The sequence below is a fragment of the Carassius auratus genome, chromosome 11 (assembly GCF_003368295.1).
Source record: "Carassius auratus strain Wakin chromosome 11, ASM336829v1, whole genome shotgun sequence".
Classification (NCBI taxonomy): Eukaryota; Metazoa; Chordata; class Actinopteri; order Cypriniformes; family Cyprinidae; genus Carassius; species Carassius auratus.
This window is the reverse complement of record NC_039253.1, coordinates 17513879-17537478: the sequence shown is the minus strand read 5'-3', so window position 1 is coordinate 17537478 and position 23600 is coordinate 17513879. Positions and strand designations below refer to the sequence as shown.

Genomic DNA, 23600 nt, shown 5'->3' with positions numbered 1-23600 from the left:
TGTTAACCACATGCATTCTTTTTTAAATGTCTGTGGTTTAATTTAAAGGCCCAGTGATGTCGCGCATGTTGAATTTTAGATGTGTTTGCAACAGAAGGGAAATTCATGCCTTCATCTCATTGGCTAAATGCAGTTTTGTTCTCTGCAGAAACATGCCTGGAGACAGGAGAGCCAATCAGTGGCGAGAGGGAGGGGCCGCTGTACCATATGTTAAACCAGGCTGGTTTCCTGAACAACCACACAGCGCTAGTCCGATGTCTCATGTCACACAGTGATCTCTGTGTGCTAGGCCAGCTGTGCCCTTTCCTGCCCTCTTGGCTCTCCCCTTGTTTTGCGTTAAAGGTGACCCATAATTCCCATGAGTTTTGGCCCTGCTTGGGTTGTTCCTCCAGAAGATGTCAGCTGTGAGAATACACTAACCCGCAGCAGAACGACCTGATGAGCCTCTACTGCTGTTAGTCAGCCAAATGTTAAGTCAATGCACACAAACAAACAACAGCATGTCTGCAACATTTTGGTAGCAGCTAGAATTCGGGAGAAATCTGTTTGAGATTATGCTTTACTGTAAGATTTGACCCTCTGTTCCCTGCTTCTGATGCTTAGGTTTGTAAAGTAAAGTCACAATAGGGCTTTTATACCACTCGGATTCTTGGCTTTCTTTTTGTTTGGCAGCGACTCCGTGCTTTTTTCCCTGTAGTTTGGCACCAGTACCTCTCTCCACCTGCTCCTTACTCTAAACAGCCAGTCAGGTTGGTCTGGTTATAAAAGCCAAAGATAAGGACTCTGTGGACTCACAGTCTCACAACTAATGTCTCTTCTCTCCTATGCAGGAGCCAAAAATTGTTGATCAGTTGTGGTGAACCAGCACTTAAATACATAGATAGACAACTCATCAGTCAACATTTACTCACTAGCATGTTGCTCCAAACCAGTAATTTTTTTTCACAAGGAAGACATTTTGAAGAACATTGTTTAACATTGTTTTCGTCCATACAATGAAATTCAATGTGGTCCAATAACAACCCTGGAAAGAAAGTCATATACTAGTGAAAGGTAGGTTTGTATAAGCAAAATTATAATATTTTAAACATTTTAAATTCAAAACGTCAAGCCAGAGAAGCCTTAAATCAAACATGGACCCATGAAGCTGTGGAGAACTTTAGCAGAAAGCAATGTTTTATACTTTACAAAAGTTTGAATGCATAATATTTCCTCTCACACAATATACATACAGCATGGTGCAACACGACGCGACGCAGTGTCAGTGTCTATTTCATGCACACAATAAACAACTACAGGTAAACATGGGAACGCTAGTGCTGGATGAACATTGTTTTTTGGCTCTTTAAGAAGTGGTGACAGATTCCTGTAGTGAACCCATTATCTCTAAATCTTTACTACTAGTCACAGCATGAATTAAGGCTGTCTACACTGGGGATATGTTTACATGGCAATTGATGTTAGTCAAAAACGTAAAAGTCGTTTTTCCCTGCGTTTTTAAAAAGGTTCACGTATACACGAAAATGTCCGCTGTACTATGTTATGCCAGGCAGTAGTGGCGCTGTCACCTTGTTAGTAAACAGTACTTGTAAGAATTGACAATTATGGATATGATGCTGTCTCCATTGTTGGTTGTAATTTTGGTGAAGTAAATCCCACACTTTGCTGAAGAAGCGTTAGCAAACTCTTGAGCAGCAACAACAGTACCATGTACTCTGTCATCGTTGTATATGTTTGTTCGCGCTTGCCTTTAAAATGTACACGTACTGTGCATGTCTACATACCTAACACGGTACTACGCGCACGCATGATATCAATGCTGTCAGAGATTTCCGTATTGGGTGTTTTACACGGAAACGAAAACTGTGGCTTTTTTCAAAAACTTGCACTTTGAAAACCCATTTTCAAAATATACGTTTTTTAAAAGTCCCAAAACTTCTGGTGTTGTGTAACACGAACAGGCAAAACACATACAAAGTTACTTTTTTTGGCTGAAAACGTGTAAATGACATCACTGATTAAAATTGGTTTCCCGTATCTCACCACTTGTGTCTGGTATGACAGTCAAAACACGTCTTCAGAAATAGCTAATAAAACATAGCTGAATTCAGACCTACAACACTATTTTGGCCCAAACCTACTATTATTTAATTAATGTCATACCAAAATTATGACAAATAGGTGCCGTTTAAATGGTGGCAAACAAACTAAAAAGTGCAAATTAGGTTAATGCATTATAGGGAAACTCCGGAGATTTTGAGGTGTGTCACCAGATGATGCAAGTGGTGTAAAAATCGGATTAATTTAGATTTTCTAAATGCGGAAAACCCCATAACCCTCACAACAATCCACAGGAGCAGGTTTGTGTGAGACTGAAGGGAATCACAACATCATGAATGTTTGGAAGCGAGATTAAGAATTTAAGATGCAAAAACTACAGTTGTTTTGTTGAACTGGTATGTTTTCAGTCAGGATTGGAAATTCTTGTGTATTTACCTTTAGATCGGCCCCACAGCTTCTGCTATCATCTGCACGGACGGAACGTAGCCCTTGTTTTTTTGTAAGATGAGACCCTCTTTACAAGGTAAGGAGACCATCAAAAACATTCCTTCATCTCAAAAACATGACGATTTCCTTCACAGGTGACAAAGATCCATGTCTCACAAGGAAGTACATGAACAAAACCATTGAGATCTATGTGAGGGTACTGGATTTCTGAATGTCACATTTGATGGCAGGCAGGAAATCCACACCAAGGCTGTGTTTTTCAAACCTCTGTTACTCGGGAACTAACAGGACTTTCATGGAAATGTAAGTTTGCTCTGAGAAAGATCAGCTATGGTGAATTTACTCTAGTTGATGGTTTGTCACAGATATTTCTTGTAAAATTCTACATTATAACAAAATTAGGCAACTTTTAATGTGCAGTAATGGTACATAATCTCAATATTTTATTGATCCTAATGTATAGCTGAACAATTACTAAGCCAGTGATAGCATGAGTTCAACTGGAGTCATATTTCGTAAACAACAAAAAACCATAATCTGAGACCTCACTTGGAGCAGGACATGACAGAAATCATGTCTTCAGCCATAGCTAGAGATGTTCTTGATTATTATGTGCCCATCCTGTTCGGCTGCCCTGCTCACAGCTTTGTGTAACATTGTTTTGTTCAGGGCTGGCTGTAAGTGAAGAAGGTGTAGTCTTGTTTTTGCCAAAACGCTCTCTAGTAGTTAAAGATGCAGGCATCTGACCTACATAGACGGCCAAACAGAGGTCTGTAAAATCTCATTGTATGGCCAGGACAGGGGTGATAACTTGTTTACAAAGCACTCTGAAAAGAGAGTAAGTGTGTTTCAATGCTCAAAACTACTTGTAAGAGCTTCAAAGAAAAGAAAGCTTATGCTTTAATGTTTTAATTTAAAAACAGGCACTTTTTTTTATTCATGCTTTCTCATGTTGTAAATATGCCCTACACCAAACCCAACCCTAAACCTGCCGATAGTGTTACCAAATGCAAAACTGATTTTAAAAACACATTTGTTGATGTAACCGTGCCATCTGAACTTCCTTATATGCAGATTTGAACTGTCAAACCGTAGTTACATGGAGCTCCTCACCTCTCAAGTACGTCTCTGTACTCTCCTACTGAACAAACCATGGCATATTAACAAATCTTTGGCCATTTTGTTCCACCAGCATGTTGTGGCAATCACATTTGGGAGGGAAATGCCAGAATTATATACAGTTTTTGGAAACTGAAGACAAGCTAAATGAACCAGTGAACTGGTTGTAAGAGAATAAAGAGCCATATCCAGTATCAGGAAATATGTGTGGCTCTACAGGACAAGTCTGTCATTAGCTTAGAAGAACAGACATAGTGAACATGTCATCCTGATATCCTAATCCCTTCAATATCAGGTTCAGTGGAGTTTTACGTGGCCTTTTGTAGTAATTTCCTCATCCACTGCAGCCGTACTGAACAGTAAGTACTTTAAAACAGAATACACAACAAATGTTGTATTCAGTGTGCTGCTCATTAACTGACTGTCAGGCAAAGCCGTCAGTGCCAGGGAATTATTTAACGGCTAAAAGGTCACCGAGTTTAAAGTCGCTTCCAGAATATACACTGACCTACAATACACTCTCTGTCTGTTTTCTGTCTTTCTATCCATCAATCTTACAGTCCTGGCCATCTTTTTTTTCCAGTTTCTCTGTCTTCATTTCTTTCTTCCTTATCAAATCTGCAGTCTTGTCAACACTTTAAATCTTATTGACAGTCACCACATGAGTGTTTATGTCTGGTTGTTCCCCTCTGTACTGGTTGTTTACTTGTACATAAAGTGTGACGTCAGTAAGGCAGTGAGCTCTGCTTGTCTCCTGAGAAAAGAAAACCTCATTATTCCCAAACCTCCCTGTTTATCTAGCAGCGCTCTTATCGTGCTCCTGCCGAGTGGGAGTCTGCCTTTTGGTTTAGTGTGCATCACACCCTTCCAATTATAACCCAAATTGTTCTCTTTTCTCACAGTATCATTGTTTTGAGTGGGGCTTTGTGGATAATGATGACTGTTTGGAAAGTTTAAATAGGGAAGAGCTGACCAGAAACAAGTCTTACTGATGTCAGTATGCACATGATTCATTCGAGACTTCACAGTTCAGATTTTGGAAAACAAAATGACCACGTGAAAGCTCTGAAGAAGCAACTGTTTTTAACCGAAGGTGTTCACTGTTCGTTGTCCTCAACACCCTTTCAGGATTACAACCACGTGTGGAAATGGCAACTCCTCCTAATGGACAAATGTGGAACAGCATATGGCATCTAATTTGTGCTCTTAAAGGACAGTCACCCAAACACTTCGCCTGCATGTCGTTTGTATGACCTTTTTCTGTGGAACTTAAAAGTTTTTTAAATAACAGCTTTTGTCCTTACAGTAAAAGTCAATGGGGTCCAAAACAACTTGAGAGTCAGTAAACCACAGAGTTGGCATTTTTGAGTGAACTATCCCTTTAAGGATATGTATCATAGATTACATAGATATGTTTTATGTATTATAGAGTGTAATTGGTCACAGTTACAACCTGAAGACACTTTTCTAAAGCATGAGAGCCAATGGGCAGTGCATACATCTCTAACAGATGTTTAAACAAATATTACAGTAGTTCTGTGATCATTTACACATTTACATGGTTCCCATTTACTCCAATAGAAACCTCCATGATAGTTTTTCTGTGACTGTCCAAAGTAAGTAAAAAACTATTGAGAGATTGATTATGTTGGTCAAAAGAGAGAAAGATGTCAATTTGTTTTATTAAAAACTCCAAAACCGCTGTTTTAACTTTTTTTTTTTTTTTTTATTGAATGCCAAGGTAAAAAAAAAATAAAAAAGTGTATAAATGTACATTAAATGTGACCCTGACCCATAAAACCAGTCTTAAGTCACTGGGGTATATATGCAGCAATAGACAAAAATACATTCAATGGGTCAAAATTCAAAAATTTTTCTTTTATGCCAAAAATCATTAGGATATTAAGTAAAGATCATGTTCCATGAAGATATTTTGTACATTTCCTGCTGTAAATATATCAAAACTTAATTTTTGCTTCGTAATATGCATTGCTAAGAACTTAATTTGGACAATTTTAAAGGCGATTTTCTCAATATTAGGATTTTTTTTGCACCCTCAGATTCCAGATTTGTTTTTAAAAGTTGTATCTCAGCCAGATATTCCCTTACAAAAAATAACCATGGTTTTATTATAGTAAAACTGTAGTAACCCATGGTTTTTTGTCATATTGACTGCCATTTGTATAACCACAGATTTACAAATACCATGGTTAAACTATGGTTAATAAAGCAAAACCATGGTTAATTTGTGGTTACCATGGTTTAACTATAGTAACCATGGTTTTTTGGTTTTATTTCTAGTAAAACCATGGTTAATTTTCGTAAGGGTTGTCCTATCCTAACAAACCATAATCAAACCATACATCAATGGAATTATTGATAAATGTCAATTTTGAAAAAAATGACCATTACGACTGGTTTTGTGGTCCAGGTTCAACTTCAAGTACTCTGGAATACTGCCTATAATGATTTACCAAAGTGAAACAGCGGTTGTTTCTTAGAGGACTGTGGTTTGCAGAAGTTTGACCGTGACTTTTGTGAGAAAAGAGAGAGAGAATCTTGGAGTCTTGGAGAACGTCCTGTTCTTCTAGTAAGGCAATTGTGCAATTGCACTGCAAAAACGGCAAACACATATTTTGTTTATGCTCTCTCAATGCACCATAGAAAGATATGTACGAAACTTTCTTTTCACCCAAGGTAAATACATTCCTTCTCAGCCCCTCCTTACATTCTTCACAATATTTACCATAGCTTCACAGCTCTGAGACCTGGACACGAGCCAGGAGCAGAGGAGGAACAAGTGGCCACGTGCTGTGCAGCCTTATGGGGAAGTAACATATATGTGCTTTTGACGCATTTAACATTTCTGTCATATGCATGCAGGAATATATCAACAACACTTTTCTAAATTCCTGACCTTTGCCCCTTTTATTGATTCCTGTTTGTGCCAAAACCCAAGTGCAGAACGTTGCATGCAAATGGTGCATTTAACATTGTTTTTATCCCTAATGAACAGTGAATTTGATCCTGATAAAACAAATGTTTTGGCTCGCGACTGATTGCCTCCTAGTACCACATCAGAGGGAAAAATCTGACTTAATCTATTTGGCAATGAGTTAATGCTTTTGATTCAGCATAATTTTCGGGAAACGGACAAAGCTCAGTGCTGTCCAACGAGAACAAAGCAAACAGGCAGCTGGAAATGCAATAACAACTCAGCATTCAGAAGACCACAGATCCTCCAAATGTGTTGCAAACCAAAACAAGTGCATTTTATGTCATACACAGGCATAGAAAAAAGGTCAAGAAATGTGTTGTTTTTCATCTACAGTATGCGAATGAAGGGATATTTTTGGACATTCCTGGGCTGTAAGAGTGGCCTCTTGATCTGCCGCTAAAGTTTCCTTGGTTTCCATGAAGTCCCCAGGCTTCGTAGCAAGCTGATCTGTCCGTGTGAAGTCAACAGGGGTCTCACACACCCTGATGCACACACCCTTGAACGTCATGTCTCCATGTTAGGAAGCCTCTCTAACACAGACGCAAATATCACTGCTGCTTTGTTTGTGAAATGTAATGTAGTGACTTCTTTTCATTTCCAGTGTTTTCTTTTGCTCTGTACAGGAATATTTGCCATTTAGGAGATAATTCACTTGCAAAACTAATCTTTCAGGCAGCTTTCAGGTAGAAATTGCCGTTCCCAGAGTAATGGAGCGTCGTTATACCCGTTAAAATGGATTGTACTTTTATTCCAAACACATGGTTTTCAGATCTGTTTCATGAGATTGGCCAACTCTCTTTTTGCTTTAAAACTTGTTAAACTTCTAAACATCTAATCTGAGTCTCCGAGTTTTTTTTCTGTAGATATCTTTTGTCGAATTGCTATGTAATCCAGCCACACATCAGCAGTGTTGGGAAGGTTATTCTGAAAATGTAACAGGATGCAGACTACAAGTTTATTAAAAATATTTCAATGACTTTACTTTGAAGTAATGGAACTGATTACATTTGATTACTTTTTGAATACTTTTCCAAATTAATGTTTTCAACTGTTAATCATTTTCAAACATTTAAACCAGGAGGGTTCACCTTAACTCCACCCTAAACTCAAGATTATAATCATTGTATTTTAAAGCAAAGCCACCACAAAATCAGATTTTGGCACCTGTTTTTACTTTGAGATCATTCTGATTTTGGATTTTTTTTATTTCCAGCACTGAGAACCATTTTTATCTCTTGCCATGGTGGCAACTCTCATACAGCTTGTAGCCTAAAGCTTTCAGAGGCAATGTGGAAAGATTTAATTGGCAGATGTGGTGCACTGCAAATCAGAATAGCATTGCTTTACTAAATGGCCTTTACAGATTTTCCCAACTGCTTACACACAATCTTTACTTGTCACACAATTTCTGAAACCGGACACACAAACACCAGAACTGCACACCAAATCAGTGAAACCATACACTAATTCTCTGCCTTTGACTCAGTTTTCCATTTAATAAAGCACTTTTTGCATAACACAAGACACAATTCTCTATATAACACACAACAAAAATGTAACAGGAGTTACTATAAAGGCAAAAGTGTTTACAAATGTTTGCTTCTGAGTTGTGTTTGTGATATTCAGATTGCAGCACGTCATTTTGCAAGAGATGTGAGGCATTTTACATTTTGTGTAGGTCCCTATTATACATGCTATTCCAGATGTCTTCACAATCTATCAATATTTAATATCTTACCTACCTCTGAAATAACTTTTCTCTTAGGCTGATGTCAGCACTCCCTGTTGTTTTAACTCCGCCCATCAAACGACCTCTGTTAAATATGAGTTATGAGAAAAATAAATAAGAAGAAGAAAAACAGGTAGCGCCTAAATTTCCATCATCTTCTTGGTTGACCCATTTAAAAAAAAAATCCTGAAGAAAGAAAAAAAAAGAGGTTAAAGTAGGAGGTGAATCAATGAAACACTACACAAACAAACACACACAGGTGTACCTACACAACACTGTCTGTTGAAAAATAGGCTCAGACAGGCTCATGTGCTTTTGTTAGCCATGCGCTCAAAGGTCTTTACATTATCATAAAAGAAAAACTAAAAAGAAACCTTTGTGACGTGCCTCTGTTGATTGTGCAGGTTCTTAATGATTGATAAGTGATTGTACTGTGAGTCACACACAAAATCACCATGTGCTATGTTTCCATTATCAGATGTTCCTGATATAGTGCCATGTTTAAAAAACTCCTCATGTCTTCCGATACAAAAGGTGTGTTAATGGCAATCAAAAGAATACAGTTTCACAATACTGTATTTATAGACAATTGCCCTTCAGCAAATACTGTCCTTTCATGAGTGCATGTTTTGTTTGTCTGTGTCATTTCAGGCAAAACCGCTGCGTATATTTGTTTAAAACAGAGCCTTCAGTAGCATCGATCTAAAACATATGAAAGCTTGAGAGAGTTCCTTAACACTGCGTGACGGTAAACATGTGACGGCAACTTGACATGCAAGAGAATGGGAACTCCAGTTACCAAAGAGTCATCATTTACTGAGTTCTTGTTCCTGTTTCACTTGTTCATGTATACAGTGATAAAATAATAAAAACCCTGCAGGATGTTCTCATGAAAGTTTATGACATGACCTTAAACTTGCTGGTGCAAGATTGTATGTGATGCATAATGATTCAAATGAAATAGAACTGATGTTATATTTACATGCATTATTTCTTAATGACAGTTATGATGACGGGTTATATCAAAAATCATGATTCAATACATTATCTAACTCTGTTCCCATAGAAGTTCTTTTTCTCATGAGGTTGAAATTTGAATAACATGAGTTTTCTATAGAACTGATGGGATTCTAAAAGAATGGAAGCAATGCAGAAAACAGAAAGGAGGAAAAGGACACTCTGTGCCTCAGGCTTCATTTCTGTTTTATATATATATATATATATATAGTAAAAGCACAACCCCCAGGACTCTTTTGACATTCTCGTGGATGGAAAACAAAGATTTTACGGTAAATGCAACTGTATATGAGTTAGGAACTCTTGTGGCACTTTACAAGTAAAGTATTCCCAACTTTTGTTGTTCTAAAATAAGTTGAAGCAAATATGTTGCGCAGCCGTTTTTCTTTTGCATTACTGTAACCTTATGAATAATTGTATAAATAATTAAATATGCCATTATGAATGCAAAGTGTTTTTTTTTCCCCAAAATCATTTGAAATAAAACACCATATTCAAATGTATCATTTTTCCTTTTTATTTACTTAAAATCGATTAACAAAAAATATTCTTGTCACAAAATTCAACAACAAAAATACAATCATTATGTTTAAACCTGAAGGTACACTTTCTCATAACCTGGAAATGAAGCGAGTCTGTGGTATTTTTGGAATGTGTGTGTAAGGACACTTCAGGGAGTCGCAACATTAGGAAAGGTTAACATGACACAATCCCTGTAAGTCATTCATCGTTTCATCTAAATCAACTAAAAAGGCACCTTGGGTACACATGGCTCTGTCCTTCGTAAAGCTAACCTTCAAGGGCTCCTTGAGACCTGCATGACCACAAGTCACAGTAAAAAGAATGAAGAAAAACAACAGTTTTGCTCAAAAGTTATCTGTGGTTTACATTCAGCGAGACATTAAGAGCTTCCAGGTCTCAGGCTCCAGATGAAACTTATACCAACATAACATCAACTCCAAGAGGGGGGGAAAGGATTTTTCTACTTCCAGGATTTGCAATTCCCCCCTTAAAGCTCTAGTTTTCCCCTTTTGAATAGAATCACCCATTCACATGAATGTTAAACCGATCTCTTTGGCGAACACTGACACCGAAAGATGTGCATACGATGACAGTTTCATCACATGCATGCGAACATCTATGGTGGCAGACTGCAGCTGGTTAAAAGGGACTCGGCCCTCATTCACAGCAAAATAAGGCACTATGGGTAGCATCTCTTAATGGCTTCTCACCCATAATTTTCTAGTGATCATACCAGATTTCCCTGATTCTACAAACAATGGTTTGAGGCACAGACCAGAGTCTGATCGCTCTTTGGGACACAAACGTGGGCAGAACCTTTGTTCTGCCTGGTACTGAATGTGCTCTTTGTTTGATGAAAGCGCTCGTCCTCGCCTAGTCCAGACATCTCCTCCTCTCTCTTTGCCCCGCTGCTGGAAGCACAGATGCGAACGGCTCGAAACGAGGATCAAGTGCCAATCTCAGTCTCAGAGAGACGTCCAGGAGAATTAAATCTCAGCTTTTGTTACAAACATCAGGTGATGCTCAGCTGACAGAGAGTTCAACAGGTCATGCAGCGAGGACGCATGGTGAGGGGCTGAGGGTTTGGGTCCACCTGAGAAGAGAAACGACACAAAAAAAAGATCAGAACACTTTCCGAAGTGAAGCTTTTCAAAAGTACCAGACTCCTTTATCAGTGATTTGCAGAGAGCAGGGAAAGAATCAACTGTTTATGAGCAGGATTAAACTCTTCCTTGTCTTTTGTTATTGATGTCAAAGTCTGCACACCCCAGTATTTCGATGGAAATTCATCAGCATCTTTACAGTCGCAAGCCAAATTGGGAAGATGCCAATTTTGTGCAACTGTGTATTTGTAAAATCAGAATAGATTTTAATGTTTGAAGACCGTTTATAAATGAAAGTAAAAAATAAAAATTCTTAGTTAAAGATGCTTTATGTTATAAGAAAAAGTCGCAAGTGCGACGCTAAAATCACATTGTACTATTGGGAGATACAAACCGGGTTTAACAGACAGGGCTTAGACTAAACCAGGATTAAGCCATAGTTCAGTTAGGACATTCAAGTATTTTTTTATAAATGTGCTTTAAAAAAAAAAAAATTACATTCAGCTCAGAATTACATTTTAGTCTGGGACTAGGCTTAAGCCTGGTCTGTGAAACCTGGGGGAAAGTCTCAAATAACAATTATGATATATATAACCTGCAATTATAGATAAGAAAGTCATAAGGCATATAAAGTCACAAAGTAAAAAGTGACGATGTGAGGAAAGAAAAGGGTTTACGCTGAGGTAGAAACTTTAGTGTGTTTTTCTGCCTTCTCGGATTAAAAATCTATGATGCATATAATTGGTAGATATAAAGTTGCAAATTCAAGAGGCCGTAATTATGATATATAACCTGCAATTATTAAAAGTACATCATAAAAACTTTTTATTTTATTTTACTTCTGAAGTAAAAATCTAGGTTTCGGGATTGCATATAACACATTATACTATATTACATATTTAACGCATATAATACAACATACATATTTATTTTTTGTACTCTGGGGTGAAACAGGCTTTTAAACGGTTTCGTTTTTTGTTCCTTAAACATGTAAAAATGTAAAAAATATTGGCCCTGACTGACAAAACGGGTTGAAAACCTCTGTCTAATACACGTCTGCTCACCTCGCTGTACACCGGAGGCGGGCGTAATCTGAACTCCTGCACGTAGGCCATGAGGGAGCGCTGCAGCACGCCGCTGAGATCTTCCTCAGGCTGGACTGCTGTGGAGCTCTGGACCGCTTCCTCATCTGACACAACAGTGCTGTAATCTGGAGGAGCTGTGGTTCAAAAACAAACCAGACTCAAAGTGAGCGACACATATTACAGTGCGACAATGCTTTCAGGCTGATGAAGGAGAACGAAACGTACGCTCAGGCTGCTCAGGGATGGCCATGCGAAGCCACTCCATGTTCACGCTGTACTGGCTGCTCACGCTAGACGTACGGCTGCCGAATGGATGCAAAGGGATGGTGCCCATAACCAAAGGAAGCTCCAGGGAAAGTTTGGACGTCCCAGGAACATCAACACACACCTAGGAAAACACAAAGTGATGTTTAATAAGATCTTTCTATCAGCTTCAGTAGTTTAGTAGCTCAAAGTTTTCAAACTCACCCTGAGCACGTATTCCACTTTAATGATGCGACACTGCTGGATGGAGGGCCCGACTGGAGGGATTTTGATGGCGCGGCCGTGCCACGTCTCTCTATGGCGTGCACCAACTATGTCCCCGCACAACGTGGCCACCACGGCCCTCTTCTGCTTCATGGTTCCCCTCGCGATGAAGGTCTGTGTCTGGGTGATGTAAGCTCTCGGCACCACGGAGCGAGACGTGGAGTTATCGAATTCAGCGAAGACTGGAATCACTTCACCCGGCGTGTAGCCCTTGCGGTCGATCTTTGCGGTGATCGACACCTGCCCGCAGTTGCGGTACCAAATGCGAGCCATCTTCTCCTTGGTTCCAGCTTGAGGCGCCTGAAGGTAAAAACTCTGATTTAGCGTGCACAGAAACTATAAACCAAAAATAACAAAATGACAGCCATTCTGAGCTCCTACCAGCAAACTTGGTGTGTTGATGTCAATGGGCTCGATAACCGTGAACTCTTTCTTGATCTTCTTGACGGTGGCCCATGGGCGATGCAGCTTAACCTTCACCCAGTACCGAATGCTGCCGTGCTTGCCCTCAAAAGATGTCACTAGAGTTCTGACAGACAAAACACATGCATAAACTCTCATATCCTTGCAGAACTTTCCAAATGAAGCTCAGTGATAACATTATTATGAGACTAATAAATCAAGCGGCGCTTACTCCTCTGGCAGCTGGAAACTGAAAGGGTACTCGTGTCTCCCGGCAGACAGGACGGTCAGCTCACCGTTATCTGGAGGAGAGGAAACATTATTGCACCAATGAATCATAAACACACAAGGATAAGGGCAGTAATGTCAGAATAGCATGATGATATAACACTAAACATAACATCAACTGCTGATGTCACGAAGAAATATTTTTGTTCATTCAAAACCTTTTGGTTAAGATTTTGTTAGTTGTCAAATGCATAAAGTAAAACTTGTCTCTCATTAAGCCCCAGCCTCTTGAATAATAATAACTGACTTAGCAGCTATAAAAAAAATATAACGCACCTTAATAGTGATTTACACATTATGATGTAAAGGTACTGCTTCGCTCAAACACATAAAAACGTAAAATTTCTGACTAATTTGAGTCTTTAGTAACTTAAAACTGCTGTTTACAACAAGAATGGAGCGATTTCCGGGGAGTGAGTCAATCATCAATGATTCCTTGGAGTAAAATATGTTCAATTAATTGCTTGATTCAACTAAAAAAAACAAATCTGATCGCGATTCGTTATCGAGTATGTTCTTTTGAATCAATGATCAACATAATTTGAACACACAAAGCATAGGAGTAGACATTTTGATGCTTTTTTTTTAGCTACAATTAATTTTCACTTTCATTGTTTCTTTTTAAAAATCACGTGAGAAAGCAAGTCTGGTTTAGAACGACAAGAGGGAGAAAAATGACAGAAAAGTTGTTTTTATTTTTGGGGTGAAAGAACTCTTTTAAGAGTCGACTCGATCAGCGAAAACAAGTTTGAACATCTTCCAGTCAGGCAGAGAGGGACTGACCTGCCTGCAGCAGAACTTCTCTCCGGTTCAGGTACTCCACTTCATCGCTGTAGTTCTGCGTGTAAGCGGTGCTCGAGCCTGCGCTGCGAGACTCGGTCCAGTGCACTTGAGCGAAACCTTCTGCATGCAACTTCAGCGACTGCACTTTAGTCTCCCCCGAGAGCTCGAGCACAACCTTCCCTGAGACCACATCTCCGCTGCTGAACACCGGAACAGAGTCCAGCTCCGGAGAATCAAACACTATGTCGATCTTTTTCAGCTTGTCGAAAATCATCTTTGCTGTTTCCCAAATGCAGCCCTTGAAGTATGTCTAAGTCAAACAAAGAGCGCGAGCGTGCATTCAAGTGCAAGCTACTCTTCCGTCAGGTTCAAAACAAAACTGAAGCTTTGCATGTTCCCCGAAGGGCCTTTAAACTCGTGTGGGCGGTCTTACTGATTTTATCATAGACCTAATGCAGGAATCGCTGCCTGCTCATAAACATCTTAACTGGGCGTGGATGGAGAGAGAGAGAGAGAGAGAGAGATCGGATGATTGATGCTTACAGGTTCTTAGACAAAAACAAACTGACTGAGCATGCCCAAAGGAGAGGAACCTCCCAGTGAAGAAATTCATCAAAACAAGAACGGGTTCGTTCCGTGTTATTTTTCTGAAAGATGCGCGTATATGCGAACAACTTTTGCACAATAAATAAGTTAAACAAACACTTGAAGCCATTTCAGTCGCACTGCAGAAAGCGTATGAACTGCCAAAAATATTAAGGTGGTCAAACAAAAAATGCAAAAGCACTTTTCTCGTACTTTTATGAGCAAAACAACTTGTTTCTTTGTTAGCAGCGAAGTAAAGTTGACGCAACGCCCTCTGGCGGTGGATTCGCTTCTTTAGTTTAACATTGTTAGTGCGCTGCGTTCTCCCTCTAGTGGTTTACATCTGAAATTACAACGTGAGGCCTGTCACGTATGTGCTGCTAAAGTCACAAGCTGTTTATGTAGATAATGATAAGAAAGCCTGGTCATGCGATTTCTTAAACTGACACTGTGGTATGTAGACACGCACCAAAACTGTGTATCGCTCTGTTTTGACACAAGAACCAACTATAATTGACCGAGACTTAAAAAAAGCCAAATATTGGCCAGGCCAAGCCTTCAAAGATGAACCAATGTCAGCCAGTGTCTGGAATGCTTATTAGCAATCATATTCTTTAAATGACTCTTTATTTTCAGTTGTGATATCTGAAATAATATTGACTGTGATGATGCTGAAGAAAGAGAAGTCTGTTTGCATTTTGATAACTTGAAAAAAAAAGTTTGTCAAAAGTATTGTGTTATATTATGTATCTACCATATATTGTTGTATAATTGTTAGATATTGTTGAGAGGATCAAGAGCTCTAAGCATAGGGCAAAAATTTGAAGGTATATACAGATTGAAACAGGCATTTGATGCATTTAAACCAGCTACTTTGCATGTTAGATAATAGTTTACCAGACAAAGATTATATAAAATCTCAAACAACAAAACAGTATTGGGGCATCATATTAAACTGCATTCACATAAACTACCAATTACTGCTGCAAAGTATTCAAATCAACTAGTAGGACATAACATCTAACACTATTACATTATATTGTGTTTTTAGAGCAGTAAAACACAACCTGATAACCTGTCAATCAGTACTTCCTATTCACATCAACCTAAACGTGCCTTTATTTCATTTTAATGACAAAAAGCTTAGCTTTTATCACCTTGGCGAGAAGCATTTGGCTTGTGAAGTGCATTTGCTCATGTGTATTTCACCTAATCAGATGAATGATTAACCAGATCACACCTTTGCTCAGCATTATAGCTCCTGTGCCAGCTGTCAAAGGTCAGGAAGAAGAAGACAGTCACACTGCATGATCACTCTTAAAGGGACAGTTCACCATTTTCTTGTGGTTTACTCTCCCTCATGTTGTTCCAAATCTGCATGACTTTCTTTCTACTTCATTTTTTATATTCATAATGAATGGTGACTGAAGATGTGATGCTTTGAAAAAGGTATAAATATTACTGTAAAATGGTCCTAACAAGCTAAATAAACCTTCAGGAGCCATATATGATATGATAGTAAGGAATGTTTTGCACATCATTACTGATAATATTAATATCTGCCCTAACTCACTGAGGAATGAGGATTCCTAAATACATGAAAACTAGTGATATGTCTGTTGTTTACCATCAGTTAGTGAATGAAAAGTCTAAATTGTAACGATGCATTAACAATTCAGACTGATACAACTATAAAAATAAAATAAAAAGGCTTACAAACCAAAAGTTTTTGTATTTTACAGATTCAGTGAGTTTAGAATATTCTACCCTCAAGACTTTGATTATGATATCTTTGGTTACTTTTTATTGTAAGTTCATGGAAAAGACCAGTTTGGATATTCTTCAAAATTTCTCTTAATACAACAGCAAAAATATATTGTCAATATATAGTTTAAATAAATTTTAAAAAATGATTAATGTCTAGTAGGCTGTTATTTCCCCAACATTTGTATTATTTAGCCTAAATGCCACTGTAAAATGGGAAATGTATTTGTTTTGCCTCTGAAATCCATTGATTTTGAAATATAATTTGGTATATGAAGGTTGAAACTATTTAGCATATATTTAAATCATATTTGGGTCAGAAATCACACACACATTGCTCTATGGGGAAATAAACTCAAACAGTTTCTTATTTTTTTGAGTGAGCCATCGCATTTAATATCTAACCAGTTGATAAATCCGTTCAAACCCACCTCGGATAAGGTGTCGTCTCTTCCTGAAGTAAGTGATCTTGGATGTGTAGTCGTTATAGACGGTGTTCACTCCGACGCTGCGGTTTTCCAGCCAGTGGGCTGCAGCTACCCCGCGTCCCAGGACTCGCAGGGCTCGAACCTTGATTTCCCGGTTGAGCTCCAGGATCACCACGCCAGAGATCATCTCTCCACTGCTGTACACAGCATCCTCCGGACCGTCCAGCTCAAGAGAAAAGAGTTTGACGCTCTGGAAAGCCATAACTGTGATGCCCAAAATATGGAGTTCAAGTCATATGAATAATCCTCTGGTGCATCACGATTAAACGCTATTTTAACTCCCTTATACCAGGTGCTAGCACAGCGCTCGATAAAAACGTCATTAAACCTTATTAAGATACAGAGGTGGCATTATAACAAGGTCAAATAAAATACGAACACAACTTTCACTTTTAAAACCCACGAACTGCAGTCTGCGTGCAGGAATAAAGTAACAACACCAGCGTAAAAGTTAAATGTATACTGTCTGTTGATTAGAGAACGCCCACTTTCGTCTGTGCACCAATAGGAAGCAGGACATGCCCTTTTAAACTGTAGCCACGCCCATTTTCTGGTGTCAATATGCCTAACGGGACGTTTCTTGCATTTTTTAAGCTATGGGAAAGCAATAGCCTAGTGTTACAATGATGTAATGTAACATTTTCTGTTGTATTTCTGCCGGGATAAAGTGGTAAATAAAATAAATAAATATCTATATTTTTTTTTACTAGAAACATGCAAAGTAGAAACACTTTTGAAGATGTTATCACAATTTTAGACCCCACCATACACATTAACAGCTTGATAATAACACTATTCCTGCTTCAGTGAACTTGCAAATGCAATAAAATGTAACATGAGTCAAATCATAGGGAAAAAGCCCATTTATATTTCACTAAAATGACATATTGAACTTGTGTATGCATGAACATCAAACAGCTGAAGTTCAAGGTTGCAACTTAGATGTTGTGTTTGTTTTGAGTGTGAGAAAGCAAGATTCGAGTTAGAGGTGGCACCATTACCTCGACAGATGGTCTGATAACACACAGGCTCTGGTTAAATACGGTGCAGGCACAAGATCATCACTTCCCCACACAAACACAGACCTGCATGGAAGCTCTTCACTGGCAGACGGCAGCACGTTTAACCTCTGGCACTGGCCTATAATATTTGGCACGTGTTGGTCTAAATGCCTGTATGTGTTGTGTGAAATCAGTTAGTCGCCTTCTGACACACTCCTTGTAGTCATTACCACGGTGAGCTCCAGATCACCACTTAACCTTGAAGTTCCCCACACACACTTTTGATCTGTATATAAGTCGTGTTGTGTTGTCATAACACGCCTAAAAACTGTTTTATGTTGATGAGAATTTTGACACTTTATGGAGGTAATGACGTTGTGTGCCAAATTCTGCTCTTCCAACATGACATGAATTTGAAAGGACACAATGCTTTGAAACATGCATGCTTTTTAATAAAGTCAAAAACAAAAAAGGTCTGCACTCTAAACAAATGTATGTGTCCTTTTTAAGCCAGTTTATGCATAAATGTGTTTGTCGTCATCAACAATATCAAATCCATCATAACAGTCATTGTCCGTGTTGGTTATTATTGTATGCTAGAGTTTAGTTGGATTTCGGAGTTGAATTGAATATGCATGAACAATACACTAAAGGAGGCTTTCCGCCAGAAAATGACATTTGTTTAGAATAGAGACGTTTTCCGTGATTCAGACATTTTCAACTCAAAACGGCATATTGCTGATGTGCTGAAGAAGTGGCTTTTCCAGGGATGCCTTGCAGTAAGGTTTGGGAACAAATGCTTTGTTGTGTGTTGTCCTGAAGTCATGTTCGCTGTGTCAGGGCCTGATATGGCTTTCCTTAACCTTGAAAGAGATAAGTGTAAGGTCAAGATATGAGCTCTTAAACTCAAATAATTAGTCATTGAACAACTATTATACTTAAAATGGGAGAAGTGTTGATATATATATGTGGTAACATCAGGCTAAATCACTTTTAAGTAAACTACTTGCCCACTATTTATCACTTGGTTTCAAGCAAACTCTGGCGCCACCAGCCAAGGCCCAGCTCACAGACCAATGTCTATGTACTTCCTCGAGGACTGGAGAATAAATGGGAAACCAGGGAGCTAGGGTTTATCTGCTGTGAATGTGGTTTACCTGCTGAAGCTGGCTTGGGCTCATTTTCTGTCTTCTAGAGTTCAGAGGAGCAAAATCTTTTTGCATGGTTGTGAGCATCCGATCTGGTTCTAAAAAAAAGAAGAAAAAAAAGAAACAAGATCAGAGAAATATTTGATTTTAATAGATATTACAGAGAACATTTAAAAAATAAATATACAATGATATTTAAAATTTTATATAATTAATGTTAACATTTATTTTATTTAGAATATAATATTTATATATTTATAAATGTAAACATTTATATTATTTTGGAACATATTTTATTATTTTTATGAATTGTATTTAATGTTTTTCTGTCCCGTAACTAGAGTTATTTTAGTTAACTAAGACAAATAAAATACAAATAAAAAAAAAAAAAATATATATATATATATATATATACACAGACATATTTAAAAACAACTTAACAAATAAAAATGACAAATAAATTAAAGTACTAAGACTATCAGAAAATATCAACAAAATCAAATTAAAATATTATAAATATAATATAATATTATAATTTTCTAAAACTGTAATCTCAATGATACAAAAATGCTTTGCATGCAGTACCATTTAAATTACATTTTCCAGTAAACAGAAATGTATTATGTCTGAACCAACCTGACAATATTCGAAAGTAATTTTATGGTTCAGATCAAGCAGAAATAGTGCTTTAAAAGTAACAGCCTAAGCCTAACACTCTAAGGGTGTAATGTGAAGTAATGTGGGCAGCTCGTTTTCATTGTGAAAGTACAGCTCAAGGTACCTTGCTCACACAGAACATGGCTAGGCGAGTAGATCGGAGGTTTGGGATGGACCGCCTCTTTTGATGGGAGCTGCTCCTGTGCTGTTGTGTCATCTAGATCAGGCCTCCCGAGTTTAACATTGCTCAAAGTCCTGATCCCGGCTCCGTCCACATGCACTGAGAACTGGGAGCGCTTTATCTGAAAGGCAAACATCTCAGTTAGGACACTGTCTAGATCTTCAACTCAGAATAAGTTGCAACAGGCCACACCTTCGGGAAAAAGCACTGGTTTGTTGTTGACAGCCTGTCCTTATTGTCCATCAGTATCTTTCCTTTGAACACAGAGCTGAGAGTCGGGCATCTGCGCTCTAGGTGAATAGAGCCTGGAAATACCAAACATGTGTCATAATTTGTTAATTTTCTTATTGAGTGATAAATATAAAGCAGAAGCTGAAGGCAGGTTTGAGTTAAAAGTGAGCATTTCAAGGTCAGGAATATTAACATGGCTGCGCTTTGACCATTAACATTCACTAAAAGCCCAGTAAACAGATAAAGCCGACTTTCTTTAATTGAGAACAGAGTTCAACTTTGCATTGAATATAAGAGAATTAAATAGTTCAGAATTAATGTCATGATTTCAAGCATTAGAAAGCAGAATAAAAAATAAATCGTATTAAATGTATTAAAATGTTACATTTAATTAATATATTAAAGTTAACACTTTCACATATTTAGAGTTTAAAACAAATTACATTCTCATCAGTGTTATTTTAGTGTCAATGAAATACTATTAATCAGTTTTAAATTTCTGCTTTCGTGATAATTTTAGTATTTTTTTGTTGTTGTCATTTTTAGATGTTTTGACGATTTTTTTGTGTTACAATGAGAGTATATAATTATCTATTTTTTTTCCATTTTAGTTATTTTAGTTTATCGAGTTAAACTAAATAAAATTTGAATGGTTTTAATTTTAGTTTCAATTTCAGTTGACCATAATAAACCTGTCCCATGTTCTGCATTAAAAAACAAAAAGTAGGCCTACACAGCATACAATTAATGTACATACCTCCTTTGTACGCATGAAAATCTTCAAATAAGGCTGTTGTCCATTTGTGGTCAGGAACTTCCCGAAGGTTGATGGGCCGACATTTACTTATCTTAGGAAGCAGACATTCTTTGAATTCAGCAGCACTGTTGACAAATAAAAAATAAAAAATCTGATCTAGAACTTTCTGGTGTGGTGCAATATACAAATGTTTAAGTTTTTGTGTTTATGCTGCATCATACCCGTGGCCATCCGATTGTCTGAATGAGGAAGAATACATTGTTAGCTTGTCCGTTGTCTTTTCATGATCTCCCATCGCCACAGATGAACACTGAATTTGTTGCTAAAATAAAAAAGACAAAAAAAAAATGTTATCAAACTGCAACTTTATTGAAAACACTGCCAAATAATATAAATGTACCTTCTCTGTGGACTGAGGAGGACGAGGAGACCATCTGTACTGGAACTGCTCATGATAACTGGAACGGAATCTGTCCCTTCTGTCCATGATTAGACTTGATCCGACACCTGATTGATAAGAATAACGCATCTAATATCAACTCGAAATGCCAATAGACTGTGTGTGTGTGTGTGTGTGTGTGTGTGTGTGTGTGTGTATGTGCGCTATTGTTTTTGTGACATATCAGGACACAACTTTGTATAATGACATGGGTATGACACAGGTATTACAAGGAGAGGGTGACTTATGAGGACATAACCCATGTCCCCATTTTTCAAAACGCTTATAAATCATGAGTATTTTTTTTTTTTTTTTTTTTTTGAGAAAGTAAAAATGCACAAAGTTTCCTGTGAGGGTTAGGGTTAGGTGAAGGTCCATAGAATATACAGTTTGTACAGTATAAAAACCATTACACCAATGGGATGAATCCACTTTTCACAAAAACAAACGTGTGTGTGTCTGTGTGTGTACAGTACTGACCTGTTTTAGCCGACTGCTTTGCTCTGAGGGTCCGGGACACTTTATGTTTGATGTAGGAAGCTCTATAAGTGGGCTCAGGATATTTGTCCTCAGAGAGGCTTGTCATGACTGCATTCAGGGGACGAATGATTTTGGCGGCACACATCGGTAGGGGCTTTAGCTCATCAGACTGAGTGGTCTTAAAGTCTCCGCAGCTGTCTTCTGAATGCAGTTTAAAGTTGGTTTTCAGCATCGTGAGGTGGGTCAGTGTTGGCTGCGTGACAGCAGCTGCTGGATGCGGCGGGAAGGACAGCGCTGTCTCCGTCTGGTGCTTTACTCCGAGGTAATTCTGGTCTCTGTGCTGGAAGTCTGGTGAGACCGGCTGAAGGATAATGTCTCGTTTCGGCGCGACTGTGGTGTCTGCTAATTTAAAGTGGCTTTTGTTAGTTGTCGTATACATGTCGTGCGCTCCATCCACAAATGGCAAATTTGAGATTCTGGAGCGAAGCATCTTCGTAGCTTCGTGAGCAGATTATAAACAGAAACAATGTGCGCTTAAAGTGGCTAGAAACTTCGAATCCGTCTTCTCGAAACAAACAGGGCATTTAAAAAGTAAAAAGAACAAAAGGAACGTTACGTGTATGATGTCATAATGAGGCTGGTGACGTGCGCATGGCTACCATTCCACCACTATCGTTTGAATTTATAAAATATGGCAAGTAGTAATACATGCTGTTTTTATTTATTTATTTATTTGTACATAAAATAATTAGCAGTATTTAGCTTACCTTGTTTTATCAGTAAAACATTGTTTAGTTGATTGTTTTTGTCCTACCCAGGTGGTAGGCCTAAACTAATTAAGAAAGATGTGTGTCCCCCCACAAGGATATAATACTACTAATACATTTAGTCCTTTTGGGGACATTTCAGGAAACACAACAGGTCAAGAATGACGTTTTTTTTTTATTTTATTATTATTATTAAGTTTTGTGGGAGGGGTATGTACCCTAGTTGAAAAATAAATGTATTTGATATACATATTTCATACTAAGTATACTTAATAAATATACTTAATAAAATGCCATGCAATTGTACTTCTATTACAATAAACTGGTATACTTATAGTCTGCTAAATTGCAACTTATTTTGTACTTAATGCGCTTTAATAGTGTGGAAGTATTGCTGAAGTCCAATTAAAGACATGGTTAGTAGCTATATGTGCTAAAGTGGAACTATTGCAAGTATACTTTAGGTACACTATAAATATATAGCATTTCAAGATCATATACCTCATCAAATGTGCAAATAAAGTTTCATTAACATTTTTAACAGCAAGTCTATACGTAATAGATTTGAACTATACTTACTATGAAATAAATGAATTAGAAATATAATAATATTTTAATAGGGTAGGTTTAGGGTGAGGGGATAGAACTACAGTTTGTACAGTACAAAACTCATTCAGTAAATAGAAAGCCTGTTCTGACCTCACTGTATAGTACAGAATATAAAGGTTATTTCAGTACAGTATAAAATTCTTTTCTTGTTTTACTTAAATTCAATAATAACTTATTAGCATCAAACAATTTCTTTCAAATATTCAGTTACCTTTCTGCTCTTAGAAGTGTGAAGTAATTCGATTTAGAAGAGAACTTTCGCTGTTCAGTAGATGGCGCTGTTGAGTTTCCCCAAAAAGTATTATGACAAATATCAAGACTTTTAAATATAAAACTAGGCTATGCAGGTTTATCATGTATGACTAGGTATATTATTAGTTGCTAGTTATTTGTTTGCAAATGCTACTTAAT

General features: G+C 37.8%; 2 protein-coding genes across 3 annotated transcripts; both read right to left on the bottom strand.

Moving 5' to 3' along the window:
• Positions 1-9864: 9864 nt before the first annotated feature.
• On the bottom strand, positions 9865-17347 carry LOC113111248 (arrestin domain-containing protein 2-like). Of its 2 annotated transcripts, none has more exons than XM_026275845.1 (7): positions 16863-17347; positions 13244-13313; positions 12991-13138; positions 12550-12909; positions 12307-12469; positions 12061-12215; positions 9865-10986 (listed from the first exon to the last, which is right to left on the bottom strand). In XM_026275845.1, the coding sequence occupies exons 1-7, from the start codon at positions 17119-17121 to the stop codon at positions 10933-10935; spliced, it is 1209 nt and encodes a 402-aa protein (XP_026131630.1). In that variant the 5' UTR covers positions 17122-17347; the 3' UTR covers positions 9865-10932. The 2 variants fall into 2 exon arrangements, with proteins under 2 accessions (XP_026131630.1, XP_026131629.1); XM_026275844.1 differs by lacking the exon at positions 16863-17347 and adding an exon at positions 14083-15770.
• Positions 17348-18350: 1003 nt separating this feature from the next.
• Positions 18351-22410, bottom strand: LOC113111245 (uncharacterized). The gene is made up of 8 exons (XM_026275841.1): positions 21814-22410; positions 21295-21401; positions 21116-21216; positions 20895-21019; positions 20099-20211; positions 19850-20027; positions 19078-19166; positions 18351-18783 (listed from the first exon to the last, which is right to left on the bottom strand). The coding sequence occupies exons 1-8, from the start codon at positions 22301-22303 to the stop codon at positions 18757-18759; spliced, it is 1230 nt and encodes a 409-aa protein (XP_026131626.1). The 5' UTR covers positions 22304-22410; the 3' UTR covers positions 18351-18756.
• Positions 22411-23600: the final 1190 nt, after the last annotated feature.

What these genes read in the sequence shown, in the direction of transcription:
- LOC113111248 (XM_026275844.1), bottom strand. Translation starts at nt 14,356, where the DNA reads ATGATTTTCGACAAGCTGAAAAAGATCGACATAGTGTTTGATTCTCCG. An exon ending in AGAAGTTCTGCTGCAGGCAG is followed by an intron (nt 13,314 to 14,082) that starts GTCAGTCCCTCT and finishes CCTCTCCTCCAG; the next exon opens with ATAACGGTGAGCTGACCGTC. An exon ending in AAGTGGAATACGTGCTCAGG is followed by an intron (nt 12,470 to 12,549) that starts GTGAGTTTGAAA and finishes GTGTTTTCCTAG; the next exon opens with GTGTGTGTTGATGTTCCTGG.
- LOC113111245 (XM_026275841.1), bottom strand. Translation starts at nt 22,303, where the DNA reads ATGCTTCGCTCCAGAATCTCAAATTTGCCATTTGTGGATGGAGCGCAC. An exon ending in TTTTCATGCGTACAAAGGAG is followed by an intron (nt 20,212 to 20,894) that starts GTATGTACATTA and finishes TGGTATTTCCAG; the next exon opens with GCTCTATTCACCTAGAGCGC. An exon ending in CCATGTTCTGTGTGAGCAAG is followed by an intron (nt 19,167 to 19,849) that starts GTACCTTGAGCT and finishes TCTTTTTTTTAG; the next exon opens with AACCAGATCGGATGCTCACA.